At 46.0% G+C, this 21,514-nt stretch overlaps 1 protein-coding gene across 1 annotated transcript in view; it reads left to right on the top strand.

Moving 5' to 3' along the window:
- The window catches only part of Safb (scaffold attachment factor B), a 30,172-nt gene that overhangs the window by 3,431 nt on the left and 5,227 nt on the right, over window positions 1-21,514 (top strand). Inside the window, exons 2-14 of the mRNA XM_033759605.1 lie at window positions 232-316; window positions 8,334-8,398; window positions 8,486-8,692; window positions 11,544-11,606; window positions 14,589-14,616; window positions 15,537-16,098; window positions 16,520-16,569; window positions 17,351-17,445; window positions 18,874-19,023; window positions 19,097-19,179; window positions 19,393-19,529; window positions 19,702-19,790; window positions 20,627-20,735. Of these exons, the coding sequence (XP_033615496.1) occupies window positions 232-316; window positions 8,334-8,398; window positions 8,486-8,692; window positions 11,544-11,606; window positions 14,589-14,616; window positions 15,537-16,098; window positions 16,520-16,569; window positions 17,351-17,445; window positions 18,874-19,023; window positions 19,097-19,179; window positions 19,393-19,529; window positions 19,702-19,790; window positions 20,627-20,735 (1,723 nt within the window). The remainder of the gene's footprint in view (window positions 1-231; window positions 317-8,333; window positions 8,399-8,485; window positions 8,693-11,543; window positions 11,607-14,588; window positions 14,617-15,536; window positions 16,099-16,519; window positions 16,570-17,350; window positions 17,446-18,873; window positions 19,024-19,096; window positions 19,180-19,392; window positions 19,530-19,701; window positions 19,791-20,626; window positions 20,736-21,514) is intronic.

Below are 21,514 nucleotides of genomic sequence, written 5' to 3'. Positions count from 1 at the left end.
GTCTGTATTTTCCTTCCGATGAGGGTTCTGGGAAAGTTTGTGTATGTGTGTGTGAGTTGTTTTTGGTTTTTTTAAAATGAGGGCTTTTAGTGTTGTCTGGGTTGATCTCAAACTGCTGGGCCCAGGAAGTCCTTTGACCTGAGCCTCCCAAGTCGCTGGGACTGCAGGTCTATGCTGCCGCACATGGTTGTGTGTTTTCTTGTGTCAGCTTCTTTTTTACTTTCCTTTTAGGCAATTGAAGATGAAGGTGGTAACCCTGATGAAATTGAAGTTACATCTGAAGGAAACAAGAAAACATCCAAGAGATCCAGCAAAGGTATGAGGGATTGATAAGCATGTGTGATGCTCCTCACTTATTGAATTGTCTTTTGGACCTGCAGCACCCTTCCCAGTCAGGTAACATGCTAGTAAAAGTTGGAGCCTGCTCTCCAGATTTCCTATGTATATGCAGTCGTTTAAATAATGTAGTTATGGCTAGGGATTTAGCTCAGTGGTTCCGCTGCCTGCTTTGCATGTGTAAGGTCCCGAGTTCAATCCTCCATACCAAAAAGTAATAATAATAATGTAGTTTGTTTGCTTTTTTTTTAATTCCCCCCCAGAGACAGGGTTTCGCGTGTGTAATTTTGGCTGGTATCAAACTCATGATGATGCATGCTCCTGCCTTAGTCTCCCAAGTGCTGGGATAACAAGTGTGCGCTGTCACACCCAGCAAGTAGATACCAGAGGGATATGCGTACTCAATTGAATACATGTGTCTTTATGTGAAGAAATGGGCCCTGTTATACAAAAATCGTCTGTGATTTGCTTTTTTCACTTAGAATGGGATATCTTTTCTATGATGGCACAGATGGAATAAATAGGCTCTATTCTTTATCAACAGAGTAATAGTAAACCTCTGTACCAAAGTATTAGTGTTTAGTTCATCAGTCTGTCAGGTTTTTGTCAATTTTTACTTGACATTTCTAATTTTCAGTGTTGCCATGAACCAGGAGGACCTCTTCAAAGTTAAAGGAATATCTTTGTGTTTTTAATTAATTAATTTATTTTGGTACCAGGGGTCGAACTTGGGACCTTGTGCTTGTGAGGCAGGCAACGGAACCACTGATCTGAATCCCCAGCCCTTTGTTCTATTTTTTGAGACAGGTGGCGGAACCACTGAGCTAAATCCCCAGCTTGTTCTATTTTTTGAGATAAAAGTCTCACACTGTGTTGCCCAGATTAGTCTAGGACACCTGGGTCCGAGTGATCTTGTCTCAGCCTCCCAAGTAGCTGGGACTACAAGTGTGCACACTTCTGTGCCCAGAAAGGAGTGTTTTCAATAATTTAATAAAGGCAGAATTTGGGGGTATGGCATTCTATATTTTACAATAGCTACAAACAAATAGCTCTGCAACTGTATCAGTTAATGTCTGTCCAACAGTGTTGCCTATTTCTTTAAACTCTCAGTAACACTGAGGTTTTCTATTTTTTTAAGTTGCCTGTTAGAATAAAAATATTGTGTTTGTCTACATTTTTCTACAGGTAAATCAGACAGCTTCTGATTATTGGCCATTTGTGTTTCTCAATTGCCTTTTTATGCCTTTTGCATATTTATTACTGAGTTGTGATTATTCTCTCTATAGAAAATATGGCAGTTTATTTGAATCTGTTATTTGACTTGTTTGTGGTGCTTTGGTTAGTGAAGTCTTACTCTTCTTTTTGGGCAGTGCTGCCAGCCGGTTCTATGTGGCTCCTAAGCTTTATGTTGTGACTAAAAAGAAAAATTATGAAGGCCTAGGATTTAGCCCAGTGGTGCGAGGCAAACCCAAGGTTCTGAGTACAAAAAAAAATTATGCGGTGTTACAGAGTAATGTTTACATCTGTTTCATTTTGTTTTTGAGACGAGGCCTCCGTAGTATATATTTCAGAGTGGCTTGAACTCAGAAGCCTCTGGAGTGCTGGCATTGCAGGCACATGCCACCACACCTGGCTAATGGTTTTATTTTTACTTTGGACTGTCGAAATCATTTAGACTTCATCATTTTGCATATTGTGTAAGTGGCAATGGAATGAAAATATAGAACATTTCCCACATTGAAGACCAGTCACCAGCTCCACCCATCCCAGCCAAAACAAAATATGGTAGTGATTATTTTCACTCAAGATTAGTTTCACTTATTCTAGAACTTCATGTAAGATGGAGTCATACAGTAAAACTCTTTGGTGTCTGGTATAATTATATTCTGGACCTCTTGAATCTTTTTTTTTTTTTTTTTTTTGCCAGGATCTCACTAAGTAGTTCAGACTGCCCTGGAACTCACTGTGAAGCCCATGCTGGTCTTAACTCACAGTGATCCTTCTGCCTCAGCTTCCAAAGTGCTGGGATTACAGGCATGTGCCACCACACCCAGCTTTCAGTCCATTTTGATACTCAGTAGCACAAGTCTGTTAAGTTTACTGAATTACTTTTTTGAGCACCTTATTACGCTCTTATCAAGATATTTTTCTTTTTTGGTACCGGGGATTGAACTCAGGTCCCTGCACTTGAAAAGCAGGCACCAGAAGCACTGAGCTAAATCCCCAGCCCTCTTAATCAAGATTTTAATTGAAAATAGAATGATATGTTGAATGAATGAACTCTAGTTTAAAATTGTAGAAAGCATAGCTCAAATCTCAGTACCGCTCACTACAAAGTAGTTTTAAATCTATAAAGTTTTTAGCAAAATCTTAAAATAATTATCAGCAAAGTAAATTTCTTTGTAGTGGTATTATCACAAACAATATTTAATAAACTGTTTTGCAATGTTTGAGAAAGTAACTTGGACGTGTAAAGTTAGCTTTTTAATTATTATTTAATCCTGTGCGTTTTGGGTTGTTTTTGTGTAATGTTTCCATATTTACAAAAAATTTGTGAGATTAGTGTGTAAGGAATTCTGTGTGTTCTTCACCCCGATTCACTAAATGTTAATATTTTACTACCTTTTTTTTTCCCTCGCCCTTTTTTCCCTAAACTCTGATTTATTAACTGGTTGGTTTTTTTGGTTTTGTGAGATAAGCTGGCCTTGAACTAACCTGCATTCCTGCCTCAACCTCCAAATGCTGGAATCAGGGATTCCCTAAACTGATAACAAATGGCAAGCCATGTGCCTACTATAGAATTTCCTAAAAGTGAGAGAACTATATAATCACAGATTCCAAGATGAAGAAATTGACAAAGAACTGGGTGTGGCTCAGAGGTAGAGTACTTTCCTAGCCTGCAGAAGAAGCTGAATTTCATCCCCAGCAATGCAGAAAGAAGAAACCCCCCTAGAAGTGTTCTGTGCTTCCCAGAGTATCCTTTTGGGGACACATGCAGTTGTCATTTTGAGCCATTTCTGGCCACATGAAGTGACCAAAGTGCTGGTGGTCACCTTCCTGGCTTGTGGGGAAGATAGGGGGAGATTGTACATATCCAGCCTGCCTCCTCCAGGTGCACAATCCACTGATTGTTGCCCAGTCCCCTTGATACCTGTCAAATGGTGATTTTCTCCTTTAATCTTTCCTTCTGTGCAATAATTGGTTTTCTGCCTTAAGGAATAACTTACCCTTCTCCCAATTATCAGTGTAAACTTGGACATCTCTATTTTATTCAATAGATGATAAGCCTTTATTCTTACGGTGTGCTATTATTCCAGTGGAAGCCCGATCGGATGGGTTGCTTCCAAATGTCATTCCTTGAGCACGTCTGTATTTCTATACTTTTTGGCACAAGGCAGTACTCCAGGCTTACCTTTCCTGTCCCATCCCCAGGACCAGTGTCCTGTTTCCTTGTGAACAATGGTGTAAGAAACCAAGGTCTGGACGTGGAGGTGTGCTCTTAGCTACTGGGACCCTTCACTCCTCAGCTAGGCCTGGGGTTGTGGGGTCTACAAGGCTGAATGGTAAAGCAGTCTGAAGCCAGGCAAAGATGTCTTAAGAGTCATGAAAAAGTCACTGGCCTGGTGGGACTCACCTGTAATCCTAGCACTTTGAGAGGCTGAGGCAGGAGGATTGTAAGTCTGAGTCCAAGTCGGACAACTTAATGGTGAGACCTTGTCTTCAAAACAAAACAAAAAACGATTGATTGATAGATTGATTGATTCATGTGTGTATATGTACATACGTACATACATACTTATGGAGCTAGGGCTATAGCTTAATTTTCAATGCAAAGGTCCTGGATTTAATCTATAATCCACCTGCCTAGCTTTATAGCTAGTTAGAGGTGTTTATTGCTTGATGTCCTGGGTTTTTGTAGTGGCAGTTGTATTATTTTAAAATCAAAGGCTGAAATGTTGACATGTGGGTTTTAAAATGTAAATATGTAGTGTTTTTTAGACAGGCATGGTAATACTTGTCTGCATTCCCAGCTACTTGGGAGTCAGGCAGGAGGATCACTTGGGCCTAGGACTTCAAGGCCAAACTGAATAAGAGTGAGATTTTTGGGCTGAGGATTTGGCTCAGTGATTTCACCACCTGCCTCATAAGAGTAGGGCCCTGAGTTCAATCCCCGGTATAGAAAGGGAGGGAGGGAGATTTTTTAGACACTCACAGTGTTTTTATTTACTTATTTTTACAATATTGGGGATTGAACCCAAGGTGTTTACACTGAACTACGTCTCCAGCCCTTTTTATTTGAGACAGTCTTGCTAAATTACTAAATTCCCCCACACAGCTCAAACTTGTGATTCTCCTCCCTTTAGCATCCCAAAGTGATGGGATGACAGATGTATACCACCATACCCAGCCACAGTTTTGTTTAAATAGTAAATAATTTAAAAGGAAACAATTGAGACCTGTGGGGGAGGGATCTTTGTAATTTGTCCCAAGATTTAAAGAGAAAATACACCAGGATACTATAACTAAAATTTGGGAGAAGGGAGGGGAGGGTTGCTTTAATTTTAATGGTAAGGTAGTGTGTGGTGGCACAGCCCTATAATACCAGCCGTCTGGGAGGCTGAGGAAGAAAGATCACAAATTGAAGTCTATACTGGGTAATTTAGGAAGCACCTGTCCCAAAATGAAAATATTTAGGGATGTGGCTTACTGTAAAAGGGTCCTGGGTTCAATCCCCTGTACTAGAAAAAAAAATATTAGGCTCTAATAGTGGAAAGTTTAAAGATTTACATATTAGAAAAGATTTTATAGTAAATGATGTTGAAACAGTTGGTTTGCTGGTGCTGGGGAAAAGGTCTAGTCCCAGATCTTTGCATGCAAAATAGACATTCCAGCTAGGAGAGTACTTTAAAGTACAAGGGGAGAGAAATCCTAAAGAGAGCCTGAAAAAAATTTTATATATATGGGTCTGGGGATTCAGCTCAGTGGTTCTACCACCTGCCTCACAAGCACAAGGTCCTGAGTTCAATCCCTGGTACCAAAAGAGTAACAGCAACAAAAAGAATAGATGTATATACGTACCTATGTACATAAAGGTTTTTAAATCCTGTATTAACAAAAGACAATAGCCAGTTGTAGTGGTGCCTGCCTGTAATCCCAGCACTTGGGAGGCTGAGGCAGGAGGATCTCTTGAGAGTTCAAGGCCAGCCTGGGCTACAGATAGACCCTGTCTGAAAAAATGAGACAGTAAGATATATAGCAGTGGGAGAAGATACTATATAGTGTAAAATAGGCAAAAGTGTGACTAACTCTAATATTTTCTACAAGTTTATAAGAAAAATGAACTCAAGAAAAGAGCTTAGACTGCTGATGGAAAACCTCTTAGGACTTTCAGTGATACAAATAGTCCACTGTGACACGCACACCATAAGTTCACCACCAGTGGTTTAGACTGAACAGAGGTAAAGGAAGAAGCAAACATTTCCCCCTGTGTAGTAATGGAAGAAAACAAATACAGTAGTATTCAAAACACCATTTTTGCTTCAAGTGACAAAAATTTGCGCAGTTCCTAATATCCAACATTGGTAAGGATGTGGGGAAATAATAGCTGTTGATGGTGAATTAATGAGTAGACAGCTAAACTGGGAAATAGCCATTGTATAGTATATAAAATGTATTAAAGCCTATTTATCTATCTATTTATTTATTTAGGTACTGGGGGGGTCAAACTCAGGTGCCGCAGAGCTAACTCCCTGGCCTGCCTGCTTTTTATTGAGTAATAAAAACAAGTGAAGCTGGGTATGGTGGTTTGCACCAATGGTCCTGGGACTTGGGAGGCTGAGGCAGGAGAATCGCCCTGAGGTCTTAGCCAACCTGAACTACATAGCAAAACCTGGTTTTAGGAAACAAAAACAAAAAGTTGCAGAAAGTATTGATTGTATGACTTTATTTCTGTGACAAGCTTATTTCTGTGTATGATTGGTTAACTCTTGAGAGGACAGTGGAGAAAAGGCAAACTAGCTTTTTACTTCATAGTCTTATAAAGGTGAATCTTACCTAATTGTTCAAGTGTATTTGTATGAAGAAGACTGGCTCTAAGGGCCAGGGTGCAATTCAATAGTAGAATGCAGCTAGCATGCTCAAGGGCCTGGGTTACACCCCCAGTGCTGCTGCGAAAAAAATAAGAGTGATTCTGCCCCTGCCTTTCTTGAGGGAGAGATGGATGGCAGGTTTGAGGTAATTGCCTTAGAGTTTTCCTAGTAACCAGGACACAGCTGGACAAAGGCAGTGTATATATTGTGGAATTATAGCAGCTTCATCAAATATAATTATCTGGTAAAAATGCTCCTGGTACATCTTCCAGCCGTGTTTACAAAGACCAGTAAGTTGAGTTCCAGAAGTTTTTTTGAAGCTCAGCATTTTTTGCCAAAGAAATCATGAAATGGACCAGGGATTTGGCTCGGTGGTACTGCCACCTATCAGGCAAGCACAAGGTCCTGAGTTGGATCCCTGGTCCGTCCCCCCACAAAAAAGAAATCATAAAACAAGAATGGATGACCAACTGACCAAGGCCATTTGTACATAATGTATTGGTATTATAGTCCTCTGGGTTTGTAAATAAAATAACTCTGCTATAGAAATAGAATTAGTATATGGAAATACCACACAATATATACTTACATGTTAGGAGGAAATTTTTTTCCCGTTACTGAGGATAGAACCCTGGGCAAGTGCTCTGCCATTGAGCTGCATCCCCCAGCCCACCATGGGATTTGTTTTGTTTTAAACTTTCTTAAACATTACAATTTTTTTATGCAGTAGACGGTTTGTGGTAGATCACTTCTTTGACATGCTTGAGGCCGTAGAGGTGGGCCAAAAGTTTTTACATGGGCAGTGGGAATAAAAGCATTTTTTACAGGAACACATGATCAGCGACAAAAATTCAATCAAAGCAGTAGTCAGATAAATTGGAGTTAAAAGAAAAATTCCTTTTTGGCCTGGCAAAGATGCAGAAAGATTGGGACTTTTAATTCCTTGTGTTAGAACTATGTAAATTGGAGCAACTTTCCTCTGGGATAGCTTGATGGTATGTGGAAGGTGGGGTGGTTTTTTTGTTTGTTTTGGTTTGGGTTTTTTTTGTCTTTTTAGATTTTTTTTTTGTTTGTTCTTTTTTGTTTGTTTGTTTGTTTTGAGACAGGGTCTCACTATGTAGTTGAGACTGACCTGGAACTCACTATGTAGCCCAGGCTGGTCTTGAACTCACAGAGATCCTCCTGCCTCAGCCTCTCAAGTGCTGGGATTACAGGAGTGCGCCACCACACCCAGCTTCTTTTTAAATTTTAAAAATGGCTTTTAGATCATTCGTGATGTGTCTGCAATGCTGAAAGAGTGCTGGTCAAAACCCATTAAGCAGAATGTGTGTAGAATAATAGTGCAACCCCCCTTACCCCCGCCCTTTGTTTTTCTTTTTGAGACAGAATATGTGTTGCCCAGACTGGCCTTGAGCTCTTGGGCTCTGCCGCTTTCCTGACTTGGCCTCCCATGTAGCCCAGGATAACAGGCCCATGCCTAGTTATTGCAGTGCCAATTTTGTAAGGAGCACACGTTGTGTCCACAGCCAGGTGCTGAAGGCCATGTGCATACGCAATAGCCGGAAAGCTAACACAGCGCTAAAATTATGAATGATTTTCACTTCCATCTTTTGCTTAATGTCATTGTTTCTGTGGGGAGCATTCTGTGTGTTCCCTCACTGAAAAGCAGCACTTTGGTATCTGATGCTCTTCTTCCCCAAGCAAAGCCACTTGACAAGGAGGCCAGGCCTTAAAACAGATCTGGTCGGCCTCCGCCCCTGAGATCCATTTCCAGCACTGCCCGCTGACAGCCAGCTGCTAAGAGCAGACGAGTGGCTGCTCTTCCTTCTCCTTGAGGCAGGGATGAGGCTGCCCAGGCCTGGGTGCTGCCGTGTTTCTATCTCATGCCTCCAATGCTTATCTCTTCAGGGCGGAAACCCGAAGACGAGGGTGTGGAGGATAACGGGCTGGAGGAGAATTCTGGGGATGGACAGGTATGTGCGGCCTGACCCGTTGCAGAGGAACTTGGTGGTGGCCAGCAGCAGTCACATACACGATGGGCTCCTTTTGCTTTGTCTCAGGAGGATGTTGAGACCAGTTTGGAGAACTTGCAGGACATCGACATGATGGATATCAGTGTGTTGGATGAAGCAGAAATTGATAATGGAAGCGTTGCTGACTGTGTGGAGGAGGAGGATGCTGACAACCTTCCAGAGTCCCTGTCTGACAGTAGAGAGCTAGTTGAGGGTGAAATGAAAGACCTTCCGGATCAGCTTCAAGAACATGCTGTAGGTAACTCGGCAGTGTCTGGAAACCAGTGAGTGTGGCACCCACAAATACTGTGGGAGATGATATGGTTTATAGTTGGCATGGAGGTTGTCTTTTGTTTTTTTTAATGTTACTGGGGATCAAACTCAGGACCTTGTGCTTGCGAGGCAGTCGGCAGCAGCACTGAGCTAAATCCCTGTGCCCGGAAGTTGTCTTTTACTGTCCCCTAACTAGAATAATAGTTAATTCATGCACATGTAAAATGAAGATGATTCTGAAAGTGCATGGGTTGAAAGTGGTCTCAGAAGGCACACAGGTGACTGCATGGGACCATGCAGATAGCTGTCCCGACCCTTCCTGCTCTGGGGAATGGTCTGTGTGGGTAGGGCATGGGTACTTAGAAAATGCTGAAATAGGAAGAGGTTGGGATGGGAGTTGATCATCTTTTGAGATGGGGACTCACTGTATCGTCAGAGTCACCCTCAAGAATCAAGATCCTCTCGCATTAACCTCTCAGATCACTGGGATTACAAGGCAAGTACTTCTGTGCCTGGCTTTGGAAGATTACCTTTCAGTTGGTGTTTTCTGAAGAATCAACCTTTAATTCTAGCCCTGACGTGAGTTTTAAAGTTTTAGCCTTTTTCTTTTAGAAGCATGTCACATTATAACAGGCATTAGACATTATGTCTTGTAATCCTCTCACATCAGTGCAAGATAAAGATACTGTTGTCCTCATTTTCCAGTTGGAATTGTGGAATAGGAAAAAAGATACCTCTAGCATGTAGTAGAGTATAAATTAAGCCAGGCTGATTCCAGAGTCCATGTGCTTTGACTCACACACCGCCTTGCCTGGGTGCTGTGCTTCGTTTACACTAAGTTGGGTGCTGTCGGGTGAGAGAGAGAAGCTGGGCGTTGTGTCTCTGACCCCTGCTCTGTGCCCTGAGGGAGGGCCTCATCTGTGCAGGTTCTCTGCTGTGGGTCTGCTGTACCTGACACCCTCACTCCGAGAGTTCCTGCGTGTCCTCCTGTAGCTGGCCCTCAGCATGTGTTAGAACAGCAGAACATCTTCCAGTGGGGAGTTGCATTCTGAGTCAGTTTCAGAGCTTTTCTCACTTAAACAGGAATGGGTTCCTTTTTTATTTTTGGATTCTTATTCACTAGAATGAGGAAGGAATAGAAATATTTGCATAGTCAGGGGCAGTAGGCATATTTCTGATTGGTTGCTTTTTTCCTTCCTAACTAGAAAGTAATACTTTTATTTTTTTGAGTCAGGGATTCACTGTGTACTCCTCCTTCAACCTCCTAAGTGCTGGGATTACAGGCATGCACCACCACACCTGGCAATACATTTTGTAACAAGAGCTTGGAAACACCTAAGTATCTGTCAGTAGTGGTTAAATACTTGAGATTTGATAGGACCAGTGTAGTTTAAGAGTTGAGAGCATTTCCTCAAGATCTGGCAATTGCTGTGCAACCTTGGCCAAGTTCATTAAGATCCCTAGGCCCCAAATTTTGAAAATAATATATTTAGCAAGGATCAAAGGGATGGGCATTTATCATACCTTTAGAGCAGAAGTCACCAAGCTAGGCATGCACTAGGTGAAGTTTGGAGCAGCACCACTTCTTTCTCTGTTGGCAGTCGCTGCACTCACATTTGTGTGTGTGGCAGACCCTCCTACAAAGCCTAAAGTCCTTATTGTGTGACGCTTACAGAAGAGGGCTTACACTGCTTCCTCTGGCCTAGAGCAGTGCCTAGCATCTAAAAGCAGACACCGTGGAGTCATTGAGAAATTTACTCTGACTGGCAATAATACAAAGCAGATCTGTGGGCCCAAGGCTGACCCTCAGGTGGGGAATCGTATGCCTCCTTCTGCACGTGGAGGATGAGGGGCTTTCAGTGTGTGGGACTTTATTGTACCATTTGAGGTTTTGATCATAGGCACATCTTTTTCAGTCAATCGGAGGCGATGAAGAAACGTGTCTCACAACTGTCCCCACTAACTCGCACTGACATCGTGGACTTTACAGACAGCCAGAATGACTCTTGAGGCACAGCATCTGAGCCCTGTCCTGTGCTGGGAGACCCTTGGCCTTAGGGAGCAGAGTCCCCGCCCCTGGAAGAGACTCCTTGTGTGTCTAGTCCTCCTCCCCCTGCAGACCCAAGTGTAGACAGGTCACCTGGGCTCCTGCTCACTGGTTTGGAAGCTGATGTTGGGAGGCAGGACTGTAAGGTGCTTTAGGGCCAAGGTCCTGCATCAGTAGCATCCTGCCTTGGGCACATAGTGGTGCTCAGAGGCTCCACATCGCAGAGGGTTCTGGACTGTGTCTGGTAGGAGCCTAAGTGCTCTGGCCCACCCAGAGGGTCTGCATCCTGCCCAGTCTGAGTATCTCAGACAGGCTGTTTTCTGTTGTTGTTGTTGTTATTGGGGACCAAACTCAGAACCTTGGACTTGTGAGGCAGGTGCAGCACCACTGAGTTAAATTCCCGGCTCCAGGCTTATACTGCTTCAGTGGATTTCATGTCTGTAAATGGACATTTGCATATAATATTTCTTTACTCTTGCTGAAATCTTACGATTTTTTTTTTGTTGTTGTTGGTTGTTGGTTTTGGTTTGGGGTCTCCCCCCAATAAAGATAGAGTCTCACAAAGTTGTCCGTGCTGCCCTCAAATTTGGTGAGCCTCCTGCCTCAGCTTCCCAGTTAGCTAGGATCACAGGGGTGTGCTCCCACGCCTGGTTCTGTAATGCTGTTTTAACTCCTCTGCAGTGTTGTTTTGTTACAAATGATTTTCTTTCCTGGTAATTTTTCATTGTACAGATGTGAGTTTTGTTGCCTTATTGTTGGTTTATGTGTTCATTATTTATTTCACAGGTAGATGATAAAGAAACTATAAACAATTTAGATACTTCATCATCTGACTTCACTATATTACAGGTAAATTGTTATATGTCTCAATTTTAGAAACAGATTAGACCACAGTTTCTGGAAACTACTTCTGACCCTGCATGACAGTCCTTGCTAGCGGTCACTGTGAGGTTTGTTCACTTGGTCAGGCCCTTCAGGGGTTTGCTCTCTGCTCTCCCCCATTGTCAAATTCCTCTTGCCAAGGGCTTAACTCCAGCTTACCTGGCGCCCTCAAAGTAGTGTGGCTCAGCAACAGCGGACTAAAAAGGGTGTATTTGGTGACACTCTCATCACAGATTGAATGTCCCTTAATCCTGCATGCTTTGGACAAGAAGTATTTTTGGCTTTCAGGTTTTCATCGGATTTTAAACTATCCACTCATACATAATGAGGTACCTTGGGAATAGGACCCAAGTCTGAACATGAGTTATTTACATTTCACGTACACCTTACACGTGTTAACCTGAAGGTCATTTTATGATGCATTGTTTTTAGTGTACCTGTGTCTCAGCCGCGACCTGTTGTATGAGGTCATGCATGTCTGTTCCCCAAACTTTCCTGATTTTGGGCCTTTTCAGATGAGGGATGCTCGGCTTATATGGCGTATAACTTTATTAATGGGAGGGGCATCGGATGGCATCCCCTGCAGAGTAACTGTCCCTGCCCGGAACGACACAAAGGACACAAAAGGCAGGGGCCACAGCTGAGCCAAGTGGAATCGCCAGGTTCTGTTCCTGTCTTTAGAATGCTTTTCTCTGAAAAACTGCCCAGGATTCTTACTCTTTTTTTTTTTTTTTTTTTTCTTTTTCTTGCAGTTGAACTCAGGGCCTTGCACTTGCCAGGCAGGTGCTATGCCACTGAGCTACACCCCTGGCCCTCAGGTGATTTTTTTCATGAGTATCATCACTATCTGTGTAAATACTAAATCTTAAAACAAGGGCCAGGGATGTAGCTCAGAGGTACCACCGCCTGCCTCACAAGCAGAAAGGTCCTGAATTTAATCCCAGTATCAAAAAAAAAAGAATGCTTAAAACAAATCAGAGGAGATTTAACAGGATTTTCATGAGTTTGAGTCTTGAGTTTCCTCTTAATAGTTTTGCAAGCCAACAGAGAGATAAATTTTAGGAATACACTATCTAGTTGCTGTTTAGCTTTTGAAAAATTTTGTTGTGAGGAAATAAAAGTACAGGCAGCCTCTGCCCCTCCTTCCCCTTAATGTGTCGCCTATGTTGTTTAATTAGAAGTCATCTTTCAGATGAGCTCTCTGTTCACTTCATCGGGCAAGGGCAAGGGAGGTGTTGGGAAGCCAGAGCTCCAGCCTCAAGGAAACTGGATGCAGTCAGCTGGCCTTCAGAGCTGATGTCTCTGCAGCTGCAAAGTGACGCAACCATTCCTGATCAGAGAGGAGAGAAGGAGCTGGATCTTGTCACTCTCTAGTGTCTTTCTAGGTCAAAGACGCCCACTTTAACATGGCAAACATGTAGGCCCTCCCAGAGGCAGATGGGAGTAGATTTGCTTTCTCTGTAAGGGCCGGTACACTCAATTGTACTTGCTTTTATGGTTTGGTTTTGTTTGGCACTGGGGATTGAACTCGGGACCTTGCATTTTTGAGGCGGGTGGTGGAACCACTGAGCTAAATCCCTGGCCTGCTTCTTTCTAAAGGGAGTAAAGGGGGGAAATTGGTTTGCTGAGATCATTTGCTTTAGTCATAGTCTTTTTTTTTTTTGAGACAGGGTCTCACTTTGTAGTTCAGGCTGGCCTTGAACTCATGGCATCCTGCCTCAGCTTCCTGAGTGCTATCATTACAGGGTGACACCACCACACCCCAGCTCAATCGTATTCTTAATCCCAGTGTGGGGTATGTTATGGGACAGAGGAGCAGAATGACGATAAATCAAACCACTAAGAATTGGCTGGCTTTCTAGGGCACCACACAATGGCAGCATAGTTCCTAATGGAAGGAACAGGCCACTCGCAGTCATTATTACTGTGTGGGCTGCTGTGTCAGCTACCAAGGCACACATGTGAAAAGTGTGTACAAATGTGAGGTACACAGCATTGGGCTTGAGGGTTTAGGGGCACAGACGGAGTCACATGGCTTTCAGCCTCTTCCCCATGTGCTGTGTGTCTTTGAGAACGTTGCTCTGGGTCACAGTGTCCTCACCTGAAAAAGTTGGATGGTGCAGCAGCACGTGAACACATGTGTACCGAGGTTCTTAGCTCTGTACCTGGCTGGGGTTCCAGGCAGTGGTCCCTTGTGTGCACAGGGCACGTTGGACCTTTCATGGGCATCAGCTGGAGTTGGAGTTAACAGAGCCAGTTGTTGAGGAGACCATTCTTAATGAGGCGCTGGAAGTGATCTGAGGAGCCCTCTCATAGCGTGGCACTCACATCAGCAGCCTAGTAAGCAGGAGCGAGCCTCAAGGGCGGGGGGGACAGGGCTTCCTGGGACAACCAGGATGGTAGGTGGATGTGGCCCAGCAGGCACACAAAGGGGATGGGAATGGGGTGGAGGAGGATGGGGGATGTTCTAGAGCGTTAGCTGCCCTGGGGTAGGCCTGGTGCCACGAGGTAAAGTACGAACAGGCACGAAACCACCTGTGCCTGCTGTCCACAGTGTTCAGAATTTTCAGAGTTAGCCCTGGGTTTGCAGAGACGGGGTGATTACAGGAGTGTGGCAGGCATTCAGGGAGGCACTTGGCAGCAAGCTGACAGCACTGCTGGCCTAGCTTTAGAGACAGATGCCTGTCATCTACAAGGACAGGCAGGCAGGGGACTGCCCCTCCCTGTGACAGCCAAGACCTTCCCAGGCACTGCGAGAGCCAGACGAGGAACTAGGTCCCTTTGGGAGGAGACCAGCATGTGGGGCCGAGGCCGTGGGTCCTGCACCTTTCCATGGGGTGAGCTTCTGGTCTCTTGTGAAGTCTCCCTCCTTGCACGGGAGAGCCACAGTTGTGATGAAGCTGAGGTTTCCTCTGCCTGGCACAGTCTTATTTCTGTCTTTTCTTGCAGGAGATTGAAGAGCCATCTCTGGAGCCAGGTACTGTTCAATGAAAAACTTAGCAGCGGGGGTTTGGAACCATCCTAGTTTTCCACCTTCTCTAATTTAAAGTCTTTAATTTTAAAAAGTTACCGTACTGTAGTGTACGTTGTTCTAAAGGTTTGCAGTTCAGAACATAACCAGGATCATAGAGATTGGAAACCCAGCCATATCACCAGATCTGTGAAAGTGGCGAACCTTTCATGTTACAAAATATATTGGTGAGACGAAACAGGCTTAGGCCTTTTAAACAGAAACGCATTTAAACATGGTGGAAAGCGTGGGCGTGCTCTCTAGAGCTCGTGCCCTGCACCCCACGAAACAGATCTTGTGATATCAGGCAGTACCTTGACTGTGTGGTATTTGGTGTAGGCAGTGCAGGCAGTGGTAGGGAGACCATGAAACCTTCGGACATGATGGATTCTGGAAGAGCAAAGAGCTGCTAATGAGAACACCATGTAAAACATGTTCCCTGCTGGACTGCAAATGTCTCCAAACCCACAGAAGAGTCTGGTATTCATGTCGGACTATCTGTTAAACGAAATGCAAAGAAATTTGGAACCTAAGCTGTTCAGTGAATGGTGATACAGTCATTCAGTTAAGCAACCGGACTTCAGAAGCTAAATTTGGAAGAGTCATGTACACGGCAACAGAATGAAGACTCAAGAATCAGCCAGAAGGTTTTGGGGGTTAAATCTCTGGGATGCTTTTCTCTCCCCTGTAGCTAGAGGCTGGCGTAGCAGTGGTCGGAGCGCAGGTAGTGTACAGTGTAACTGTGTGTACCCGCGGGTTTTCCAATCTCTGTGTAGCTAGCGGTGCTCTTCGTGTTAGTGTGGCAGCCGTGCCAGTTCCACATTTGTGATTGCTTTATTTCCCTGGTAATTAAACCTTGTGCCATTCTATTCCTGTTAAATCCGTAGAAAATGAGAAAATACTCGACATTTTGGGGGAAACTTGTAAATCTGAGCCAGTAAAAGAAGAAGGTTCCGAGCTGGAGCAGCCATTTGCACAGGATACAAGTAGCGTGGGGCCAGACAGGAAGCTGGCGGAGGAAGAGGACCTTTTTGGCAGCGCCCACCCGGAAGAGGAAGAGGAGGAAGAGCAGGAGGAAGAGGAGGAAGAGGAAGAGGAGGAGGAGGAGGGAGATTTAGATTTGGCCAGCGAGTCAACACGCGCTCAGTGGAGCGAGGCAGACACCCTGTTAGCGGTAGTGAAAAGGGAGCCCGTGGAGCAGACAGGCGAAGGCGCGAGGACGGACTGTGAGCCTGTAGGGCTAGAGAAGCCAGTTGAGCAGAGTAGCGCGGCCTCCGAGCTGCCGGAGGCCTCTAGCCAGGAGCTGGCGGAAGCGCCCACGGAAGCCCCGAGCCCGGAGCCCCGAGATAGCAAGGAAGACGTGAAGAAGTTTGAGTTTGACGCTTGTAATGAAGTCCCTCCGGCTCCTAAAGAGTCCTCAACCAGTGAGGGCGCTGATCAGAAAATGAGGTTTGTTGTTTCTCAGTTTTAGACCAGACGCTATCTCCTTTTCATTGGTCATTTATGACACACATAAGCTGTTTTTCTGCAATTGGCCAGCCAGACTGCTGAAATTGTAGTTTTACTTCCAAACAATGTTTTATTTCTCTTTGTTTATTTTACACTGATTACATGATCTTTTTTCTTTTCTCAACCTATCATGGTTGTTTTCTTTAATTCTTTCTAATTATCTTTAGCCCAGCAGAATTAATTAACTCCTGTGGGTCTGAAATCTTATGGTTAGGTCAGATTTCCAAAACATGTTTGTCGGGGTATCATTTTTTCAGAACTAAATTTCGGGTAGGTATGCAACCTCAGCAGGTATCTTACAATTTTAAGTTTGTTTCTCACTGCTGCTGCCTCCTGGAGTGACACTATCTTTTGTCTCTAGTTCTGTTGAAGATGGCTCGGACTGTAAAAGGCTTTCCCGAGAGGAAAAGGGTAGGTTGCCCAGCAAGCCCAGTCCCTTTTGAAGTATGTTGGGTCAAGGCAGCGGCCGAATATTTATTACTAGCTCACCATGTCTAGTGTTTCCCAGTGGGGACTACCTGAGCCTTTCAGAAAGTCTTTCCCACTCTCTGCTGTTGGCTCCACAGGTCCTGGATTGTAGCAGCAGACTAGTTCCTAAGGGCTGATGCTGTGCCTGATGCAGACCCTAGCTTTTTCTAGTATTCTGAGTTCCTTGATCCTCTAACCCTCTAATATAAGTAGTTATATTAGACCCAGGTTATGCTGGACTCTTTGTAAAAAGCTGTAAGTGCGGAATAGAAGCAACTAGAAACGGTGACAGGAGCATCTTCACACTGGCATTGGCAGCTTCCTGTGAAAGAGCAACCGCTGGCTGAGACTCAGTGGTGAGCACTTGCCTGATGTGTGAGGCCCTGGTGGGTTCAGTCTCCAGCCACACCCGCACACGCAGAAGCAAAAGCCACCTTAATGTGTGGTCCAGGCAGTCATTGGGTCACTTTGTAAGGAAGCCTCGTCGGTGGCCCCACCCTCGCTCCGCATTGAAATGACAGGCAGTGGACAGGGAGCGCCGCAGGCCCAGCCACCAACCCAGCTGGTTGTTTGTGAAGCATGTGGTGGAACCAGTGAGCTAAATCCCCGGCCCACTCAGCTGGCTTTTTGTAGGGACTGTGTTTGGTTTGAAGCAACTTAAGAACTCAGGACCTTGTGCTTTTTTGTGTGTTGTGCTTTTGATCAGAACTTTCTTTTGAAATAGGTCGTAGCAGTTGTAGTAGAAATTTCTGGGTTAGTGGACTTTCTTCTACGACCAGAGCTACAGATTTGAAGACTCTTTTCAGCAAGTATGGAAAGGTAAGAGCCAGGGCCCTTGGAGCAGGAGGGATCACTAAGCCGTGTCATGCAGCCTGCCCTCGGCAGTGCTCGGTAGCCTTGGGGCTTCCCTCCAGTGGGCTGTGCTCCACCCACCCACCCCCTGGCCTGTGAATGTTGCTCTGCTCCCCCTTGACACACGCGATCTGCTGGCTGGCAGCAAGAGCAGGGCAGCCTGTGAGAGGCAGTGGTGACCGGAGAAGAGCCACCGATGCTGAATTAATTGTAGCGCTGAAGAGCAGAGGCCAAGGTGGCCCTGCCTGTGGGCGTGGCTGCTTCTGGGCCCCAGTAGAGGCAGATGGTGCCTCCTGCACCTGTGCACCTGCCTCCCCCAGCCCAGGTGCCACTGCTGTCCCCTGTGGGTTAAGGCCTTTGTTGTAACTCACTTTGTCACAGTCCCACCTCGATCCCTTTTGCTCCCTGGTCTCACTTCTGCGTTCTGAACTCGTCTATCAGGGCAGTTTCAGCAGAGCAGAAGTGAACGTTAGCACAGGCCCTGAGCCCTACTGAGGGGTTTGTGTGTCACGAGAGAGTACTGGCAGTACACACGCTGATTATTTATGTGCAAGGGCTGCCAGAAGGGGAACTAGCTGGGCACAGTGCTGCACGCCTGTTGTTCCAGCTACGCTGGAGATGAATGAGGCAGGAGGATTGCACATTGAAGACCAGCCTGGGCAACTCAGACTCTGTGAGGATGAAGGGTTGAGGTGTAGTTCAGTACAAAGGCCTTGAGTTCAGTCTTACAGAGCGTGCGCGCACACGTGCACATGCACACCCATACTCCTCGGTGTGACGTGGCTGTATGACAGCTGCCCACTCCTCAGAGGAGAGCAGGGCTGGGTGCACCGCTCCCCATACATGGACAGTGGCCCCAGGAGGGCAGTGCTGGTGGAAGAAAGGGCTTGACTGGGGCCTGCTGGGCTTGGAGTGCATGGCAGCCTCCTGTAGGCCTGAGATTCCGGGTGGCATCATGAATGTGTTCTGAGCCATGGTGTCTTCTTGCCGTGAAAGGCGGGTATCACTTGAGCCCGCCAGAGCTGTTGAGAGAAGCAAGCAGCACGTGGAGGACGTGGCTGTAGTGTCGGGAGCCCGTGTGGGGTGTGGCTCTCCAGGGGTTGGCCTGCCTGGGCACATGCTGCTCACATGGTACGGTGGGGTGTCGCGTTTCCGACCTGTGCAGCACCTGCCGGGAGCGGGCACAACTTGGTGTTGTGTCGCTTTCCTCTGCCCCTCAGTCCCCTGGGGGAGCCTAGAGTAGGGACTGAAGCTGGAGGGGCCACAATGAGACAGGAGTGTCTGCTCCCAGGCTGACGCTCTGCCTGTGCTCCCCCCACGATGCCCTGTGCCAGCGGTAATGGCTCCGAAGCCCTCTCTGCACCTCAAGTTTAGCAGTTTGTGCTGCTCCTTTAGGTGGTGGGGGCCAAGGTTGTGACAAATGCCCGGAGTCCTGGAGCTCGCTGTTATGGCTTTGTCACCATGTCCACAGCGGAAGAAGCAACGAAATGTATCAACCACCTGCACAAGACGGAGCTGCATGGGAAGATGATCTCTGTGGAGAAAGTGAGTGCTGGGGCTCCCAGGGGCGGCTGGGCGGGGGCAGGAGGTGGCACTCGCACTGGACTCTCCCCTTTAGGCGAAAAACGAGCCGGCCAGCAAGAAAACCTCTGACAAGAGGGACAGCGAGGGCAAGAAGGAGAAGTCAGGCACTAGTGACAGGTACTTCCTTCCTGGTGAGGGGCCTTTGTTACCTGTGCGTGGGCTGGGAGGCTGTCGGTCTCCTTTGCTTCGGTTGGAATGTTGCGCCCCTGGCAGTGGCAGGTGACTTCCTTACTCTTTCACTTGGTGCTCATGCTGAGGGTCTAGATGGGACGGGTCTCTGCCCAAATCCCTGCCTGCCCTGACACACTTGGGGATCCATTGCTGGCACAGATCTTCGAACCTCAAGAGGGACGATAAATCTGACAGAAAAGACGATGGCAAAAAGGGTGAAGATGGAGGTGGAGAAAAGAGTAAAGACCCAGATGAGAAACCGGGCTCCTCGGAGCGATCCCGAGCCACAAAATCAGGTAAGCTGAGCATCCCCCCGCACAGGAGGGCTGTCTGGTTTCCTGTCGCCAGCCAGCGTGGCGTGTTACTTTGTTCTCATCAGCTGTCAGCACAAAACCAGTTCCCTCTGCACAGCTTTGAAAGTGCGTTCTCATCCCAAGGCCTGTCTCGCCTTCTCCTTTCTTCCTGTAGGAAGCCGAGGCACTGAGCGGATTGTGGTAATGGATAAATCGAAGGGTGTGCCTGTTATCAGTGTGAAGACGTCTGGATCCAAAGAAAGAGTGAGTGTTAGTTTCCTGGAATGTTTAGCTTATTTTATGTGTGTGCCTGTGTGTATTTTTAGGGGATCTTTAAGCTGAATCAGAGAAAAGCTCTTGACTTTTACAAAACTATAGATACCTTAAACTTCAAAAAGAAACAAGATAGGATGACATATGCCTGTTGTCCCCGCTACCCAGGAGGTTCATACAGGAGGATCACTTAAGCCTGGAGTTCAAGACCATCTGGACTGTCTCAGAGGGGCTGGGGACAAGGATGCAGTTCATACATGTATAGGAACAGACAAGCCAGGCGCAGCAGTACAGGGATCCCAAGTAGCATCAAAAGTCTCATCCCAGCCTTGAACAAATGCAACTCAAAAAGAGCATGGATGGAGCTCAGTATAGAACTGTGGTTGATTCCTTCTCACTGAGCTACATCCATAGCCCTTATTTTTTGAGACAGGATCTGGCTGATTTGTCAAGGTTTGGCTCAAACTTGTAATGTTCCTGACTCAGCCTCCTAGAGCTAAGATTACAGGAAGGCGCGCCACACTGGGATACATGGTTTCTTCGAAGAAAGAACCTTTCATTCTCCAATTGTTTCATTAAATTAATCATCCTGTAAACCGGGCATGGTGGCACACATCTGTGATCTCAGCAAAAAAAACCTTTAAGGAGTTGTGAAGTTGCATGTCACTCAGTGCAGAGGTCCTGGGTTCAGTCGTCAGGGCCACACCACACACCCACACGGGAGGAGTCATCATCGCGTCCGACCTCACGTTTGACGCGAGGTGGACACACCTGTTGTGTTCATTGTCGTTTCCACTTGAACTTTTCTGTGTTCTTTGATGAACTAGGCCTCCAAAAGCCAGGATCGCAAATCAGCCAGCAGAGAGAAGCGGTCTGTTGTGTCCTTTGATAAAGTCAAAGAGCCTCGGAAGTCGAGAGACTCAGAGTCCCGTAGGTGAGTCGGACTCCGGAAATACTTGTTGCTTTGGTTGTGTCCCTGGCTTGTGCTTGTCGCTGTGTCCTGTGAGGACTCTCATTCCCTGCGGGTGGAGCATCCCCTTAGCCTCGTGGTCCTTTGGCTTTCTGTTCAGACCTGTTGTGTTTGGCCTTCATCCCTGGCTCTTTCCAGGTGACGCGCAGATGTGCCCTTCTCTCCCCTCACATTATCCAGGTGGGAAGTAGGGTTTCTTCCTGGTGCGGCAAAGCCAGCTAGCGCACAATACCGAGGCTGGGCAGAGGGGAGCAGAAACAGCCAGCCCCAGAGAGCACCCTGAGTCCTCTGTACATAAGCCAAAGACATGTCGTACTTTTGAAAAACTGCACAGTTATTGGTCACTTTGGGCCCCGGTCGATTAATCTTTACTATCCAGACGCAGTTTTTTTCCTTTGTTTTTGCTTTAATTTAATTTAGTTTTTTAATTTTTTTGGTACCAGGGATTGAACTCAGGACCTTGCACTTTCAAGGCAGGCTCAGTGCCACTGAGCTTAATCCCTGGCCCTTTTGTGTTTTGTTTTTATGAGACAGGGCATCACTGTGAAGTTCAGGCTGACCTTGCACTCGCTATTTTGCCCAAGCTGGCCTTCAACTCAAAGCGATCCTCCTGTCTCAGCCTCCAGAGTGCTGGGATTACATAGCTGTGTGCCACCATGCCTGGCTTCAAGAGCAGGGTTTTGTGGGGTTGGTTTTTTTTTTTTTCTTTTTTTTTGACAGGGTTTCACTATGTTGTGGGTTTGAC

Source organism: Fukomys damarensis, unplaced genomic scaffold (assembly GCF_012274545.1).
Source record: "Fukomys damarensis isolate Sample0158 unplaced genomic scaffold, DMR_v1.0_HiC HiC_scaffold_37, whole genome shotgun sequence".
NCBI classification, from domain to species: domain Eukaryota; kingdom Metazoa; phylum Chordata; class Mammalia; order Rodentia; family Bathyergidae; genus Fukomys; species Fukomys damarensis.
This window is presented reverse-complemented; position numbering and strand designations above follow the sequence as displayed.